This window comes from Thamnophis sirtalis, unplaced genomic scaffold, assembly GCF_051295495.1.
Source record: "Thamnophis sirtalis isolate CommonGarterSnake01/CBP01778 unplaced genomic scaffold, rThaSir2_p1.2 scaffold_2, whole genome shotgun sequence".
In the NCBI taxonomy this organism is placed as follows: domain Eukaryota; kingdom Metazoa; phylum Chordata; class Lepidosauria; order Squamata; family Natricidae; genus Thamnophis; species Thamnophis sirtalis.
This window is the reverse complement of record NW_028261382.1, coordinates 174592517-174598617: the sequence shown is the minus strand read 5'-3', so window position 1 is coordinate 174598617 and position 6101 is coordinate 174592517. Positions and strand designations below refer to the sequence as shown.

The 6101-nt window shown below is 38.6% G+C and overlaps 1 protein-coding gene across 1 annotated transcript in view; it reads left to right on the top strand.

The window, feature by feature from the left end:
- Window positions 1-2980: 2980 nt before the first annotated feature.
- The window catches only part of EXOC2 (exocyst complex component 2), an 86122-nt gene continuing 83001 nt past the window's right edge, over window positions 2981-6101 (top strand). Inside the window, exons 1-2 of the mRNA XM_087707534.1 lie at window positions 2981-3022; window positions 5125-5277. Coding sequence (XP_087563660.1) covers window positions 5160-5277 — 118 coding nt within the window. The 5' untranslated portion in view covers window positions 2981-3022; window positions 5125-5159. The remainder of the gene's footprint in view (window positions 3023-5124; window positions 5278-6101) is intronic.

The following is a 6101-nucleotide window of genomic DNA, read 5'->3' as shown; positions in this document are numbered from 1 at the left end:
ACCGCTTCATAGGGCTTTCAGCCCTCTCTAAGCGGTTTACAGAGTCAGCATATCGCCCCCACAGTCTGGGTCCTCATTTCACCCACCTCGGAAGGATGGAAGGCTGAGTCAACCTTGAGCCGGTGAGATTAGAACCGCTGAACTGCAGATAACAGTCAGCTGAAGTGGCCTGCAGTGCTGCACCCTAACCACTGCGCCACCTCGGCTCTTATGACCATTGCATTCCCACAATCACATGATCAAAATTTGGATGCTTGGCGACTCATCATGTATTTAGAGTGTTAGAGTGTCGTGGAATCATGCGACTGTCATTTTCAACCTTCCCAGCCAGCTACCGATAAACAAAGTCAACGGGAGTAACTGGATTTACTTAACAACCATGGTTTCATTTTAACAACTGCTGGATGAGAATGTTCGCCCTTTTAGGGAATATAATGCATGTATTTTTAAATTCATTTTCTTTGGAAATTCACAGAAAATTATATCATGTTCTTCGAGGGTTTGAATCTGAATTTTGGTAGCGTGATCTTGGAGGCCTGGGAGGTCTCAACAGAAAGCTGCCTGTAGTTGTTGGATTTCCAGTGCCTGGAATACGAAGATTTATATTACTATGTCCTGTTTTTTTTTCTCCCCTAACAGGGGACTATTAATGCCTATTAAAGCTGGTCATTAATTATTAATTAGATGTGTTAAGGAAATTCCCTAATGCATTTCATATTAATTAACTTCACACAATAGCATCTTCTCTTGCTCCATTTTCTTCATCTCCATAAAATATTTTTAATCTAGCTTTTTGGAATTCAGTTACTAAGCAAACCTATGCAAGGGAGGAAGGCTGCAACCTGGGTGGCATAGCTAGGAATTTCTGCTGGAAATATCCAAGTTCCTGTTACAAGTCTCTGTTTCCTGCATGGTTAAAGGACAGGGTACATTGAGGAGCAGCAAAAAGAAACTTTGCGATCGGGGAGAGGACAAGAGAATCAAAATGAGTAGACGTAATCAACGGGTATAGGAAATTCACTGCAGGCAAAAAGCTTTTGGCAGCTTTTGGCACCACAAATAATTATAGAAATAAAATCAAAATCTGTATGAATACTTTTGCAGATAAAGGTTGTCCAAATTGTTCATGTTTATTTTAAAAAAAATACCAATTTTGTTAGCTTATCAGTTTCAAAGAGTGATCAAACCAAAAAACCTTAATGCTTTAAGTCTGCTTCATGCTCATCATTCCAGTGAGGATTTTTTTCAAGGATTTTTTCTGCAATAAGCATGAAAACAGTTGATTAGAAAGAGACTTTGGGAAGCTCAACATTTTTATTACATGCATCCGTATCATAATGGAAAAACATAGCGTGCCAATTTTTAAAATCCTCTAAAGTGTACTGCTATTAGCTCTAACATTATTCTGTAGTTTCATCTTAATTCCACTGGTTATCTGTCCTAAATGCCTTGCCAGCACAGGCTAGAAGAGCATGAAAAAAGAAGGAGTGAAAAACACACTCACATCACTTACTTATCTATGTCCCTGTTATTAATTTTTTAATCCACCAGATTTGTACTCTTTTATTTCTTTTATTGTACTATAATTTCATTCCAAATATTCCAATAATCTTCAGTTGGGCACCTGTTTTGATGTAATTAATGTCCCCAGTTTATTGTGTTGCTGTGTTTTATTATTCTCAGTAACATTCCTTGCTTTATAGATGTCAGAAATATATAGAGGTTTTCTTGTAATACACCGTGGTTCCATTCTTTTCTTAAACGTAGGTCTTCTACTAAAATTTTAAACACAAATTTTGTTGAAGCATTTTTCAAGCAGCAGATGCTTGAGAAATATACCACTTTCCTACCCAAAATATCAATTCGATGTCAAATATCCGCGTAATTTAATTTTAGTTCAGTTCTATTTTACTGTGTAAATCCTTTATCATTCTGCGCAGCTATTTTCATAATGCTCTTCTTTTTTTCCCAGAAGCATTAAGATGTTTGCCAAGCAAACCAAAGGGGGATGTCTTGCGTGAGATTTTTGAACTCTTCTCGAACTCTTCTTCTAAATCAGGAAAAAGCAGGCAAAGGAATGAACAGCACTTCACCGTCGCCACCATTAATTAACAGTCTAAAAGGTCATTTAATGCTAAATATTGTTTAGAGGCCGCACTTCTGGTAAATTCAGTACTAACTGCTTTCATCAGCATGCAAAATGATGACAAACACATTATCCTCCAGCGATCCAAATTCCAATTTATCCTAAGTCATGGAAGTCACTGGGTGATTGAGCAAGTCATCCTCCGTCAGCCGAATGTATCTCATAGGATTATATTGGACATGCAGCACAGCTACAAAGAGAAATATTATGTACGCAGCCTTGACGGTAGGACGTAAATTTAAGCACTACGTTTTAAAAAAAAAATCTGCCAAAATGATTATGTACTTTTCCCCCCCTCATTTTTTCCAGGCTGTATTTTTGGAAGCCCAGGAACCAGGCATGGCTAGTCTAGTCATGCATCTAGAGAAGCGGGGGAGACATGATAGCAGTCTTCCAATATATTTTTTATGGTTTTTACTCTTTAAATGGTAATAAAGGGGGAAAAATAGCACCCTTGTTGGCCTTCTGGATTATGAGGAACGAACTGACAGCTTTTCTGAAGTAAAATACTACCATATTACCTCAAAAAAGCAAGTCCCGCCCTTTCCTCCCTCTTCCTTTCTCCCGCCCTCTCCGTCACTAGCTAAGATAAATAGGAACGTCCGCCCGCCTTCCCGCCCCTCTTCCGCCAAGTCACTGGCTGGACGTGGCTGAGTGACAGCTCGGCCTCAGCCAGCCACGACTCTTTCCCCCCCTTGCGTCTCGTCACGTGGGCTCTCGGGACTCGCCGTCTTTGGCTACCTCCTGCCACGTGCCCTGGCTGCCTCCGCTCGGCGGATTGGCCCGATCTGAAGTCTCCGCCCCCCTTCCGAACGCTGGGGGCGGAGCGGGGAGAAGGGAGGGGGGGGAGAGTCAGGCTGACTCCTTCGCTAACCGGTAGGTCGGCTGAGGTGGGAATCCGGGGTGGGGAAGGGAGGGGAGGTGGGTAGCGTGAAGGGAGAGGTTGGGGTTGTGTGGTGCTGTTGTGCGGCGTTGCCGTTGTGGGTTTTTTTTAATGGCGAGCTTGTCAGCGAGGCGAGAGTGGCCGTCGACTGAGCCTTGTTTTGCCTTAAAGTCCAGGGGTCTCCAACCTTTAAGCCTGGTGGACTTCAACTCCCAGAATTCCCCAGCCAGCAAAGCTGGCTGGGGAATTCTGGGAGTTGAAGTCCACCAGGCTTAAAGTGGCCAAGGTTGGAGATCTTAGAAGCAGGAATCGCCTTCATAAATCCTGTTTTAAATCTCAGGGAATCAAGTTAAACCTGTCAACAAAGCACTTGAGCAGCATCCCTGCGCTCCACCCTTTGATTTGACGATCTTGAGGTTGGAGAGGGTTTGACCTAAAACAACCTTTTCCGAAAGCAGCTGAAGGGGGATTTTAAACATTGGGCCTGATCTCTATCCATTTTTCTTTAATTATCAGATTTTTTAATTATTATTATTTTCCCTTCTACAACACTTTACAGTCATTACATCAACGTTGTTACGTCATCATATCTGTGCATGTATATAATATTTGGCTTCTATATTTACACACTTTTATACACAGTTTAGATAGATAGATAGATAGATAGATAGATAGATAGATAGATAGATAGATAGATAGATAGATAGATGATAGAGATAGATAGATAGATAGATAGATAGATAGATAGATAGATAGATAGATAGATAGATAGATAGATAGATAGATTATAGATATAGATAGATAGATGATAGATAGATAGATAGATAGATAGATAGATAGATAGATAGATAGATAGATAGATGATAGATAGATGATAGATAGATAGATAGATAGATAGGTAGATCATAGATAGATAGATAGATAGATAGATAGATAGATAGATAGATGATAGATATAGATAGATAGATAGATAGATAGATAGATAGATAGATAGATGATAGATATAGATAGATAGATAGATGATAGATAGATTGATAGATAGATAGATAGATAGATAGATAGATAGATAGATAGATAGATAGATGATAGATAGATAGATAGATAGATAGGTAGATCATAGATAGATAGATAGATAGATAGATAGATAGATAGATAGATAGATAGATAGATAGGTAGGTAGATAGATGATAGATAGATAGATAGGTAGATAGATAGATAGATAGATAGATAGATAGATAGATAGATAGATAGATAGATAGATAGATAGATGAGAGATAGAGATATTGGCTTAATTACTTTTATTCTTGTTTTGCAACCATTTGTACCAATTGTTCCGAATTTCATAATATTCCTCTATCCTTTTTTTTTTTTTTTTATGGTGCCAGACTGTTTTGCAGATCATCTTTATGGTTTGGGGTCTTATGTTTAAATGAAGCTACCAGCAATCTTAATAAGTTCTAGAGAATTTGTGATTCTTTCACATATTGTTTGGACTACAACTCCAGTCACCCCCAAATTGTAAATCTGGCCTCATGGGAGTTGGAGGCCAACCTCTGGAGGTCACAGGTTATTGTTCTGAATGTACAATATCTCAAGTTGGAAGTGAACAGACCATAGAATAAATGTTGTTTTTTTTAAAAAAAATCTAAATTCATATAATGAGGGTGACTAAAAAAAAATCCCCTTGATGTTGTAGGAATTAGTGCATCCATATCAAGTTAACTTCCATGAAAAAAAAAAACCCAATTCATAGAGAACTGCTACCATTTGTATCCTCAAATATAATCTAAAATGAAAATCTTATGCTTGGGCTTCTGTCAAAAATTGCATTTATTTATCTTTATAATATGATTTTTTTATTAATCTTATAATACCTATGGGTTTTCTGGTTTAGTGATTGAATTGTAATTTTACACGTACCATCGATATTTTAATTTCCTTTTAATTCTCTGATCCATCAAGAGTTATCGGATTGCAACAAGGTAGAAATGCAACAAATAAATAATTGCAATTTAACAAACTATATCAGTTGAGTATTTTATGTTTATTATAAAGATGGTTTATAACTATGTATTGGTTTTTTTTTGCTAATTAGTACTTGCATCTTTTCATCAAAGAAGAAAGACAACTATGTCTCATACACGTAAACCCCCTCTTGTGACGGGCATTTCTCCTAATGAAGGCATTGCGTGGACTAAGGTCACAATTCGAGGAGAAAACCTGGGAACAGGAACAACAGATCTGATAGGTAGGTAGGTTTTTGCTTTTGTGGAGATTCGTTTTGTGTACCAGGAGGGCACAGCTGCTCATCTTGTCTTTGGATTATCACAGTATGCCCATATGGAGTCGGCTTTGAATACCACTACGAAGTTATGACTGACAATAGAGTCAGTAGTTATGGGCATGTCTCAATACCACATACCGATGTTACACTTCTTCATGAAGTTCTCCAGTGGGCTTCAAGGTGCAACATAAGGTGCTGATAGTCATCTATAAAGCTGTATATAACAACCATGTATGGAGGCTCACATATTTGTAGAACCAGCCTTCTCTCTGTTCATCCTGTAAGATTGGATATTGTCGATGTAATCCGGATCCCATCAATTAAAAGATATTATCTTGCGCTTTCTCTGTCACTTGACCTACCTTTGAAGCACCATCCCTTCCTCAGGGCTACCTCCCTGATCTTAGGAAAGCATAAAAATGCAGTTCTTTCCACATCCATAGTGTGATGGATGATTAGGCTGAATGTTACATATGTCTTTTTTTTCCTGGCATAACGGCTTTTATTGTTGTGATATTATTTTTAACCTTCTGTAAACCACTTAGAGTTGCCAGGTAAGAGGGCAGCTTACAGCCGAAATAATAAATAAGTAAAAGTGGTTCACCGACAAATGTGCGATAGACATATGCGCGCCGACAAAACCGCGATGTCAAAATCGCGCAGTCAAAATCGCTAATTGGTTTTTGACAATAGCGTGATGACAAATGTGCGACGAAAAAAATCGCGTCATCAACTAACTATAGACAGCCCAGTGAGTGTGCTGGGCCTTTAACATAGTGGGACGCGTA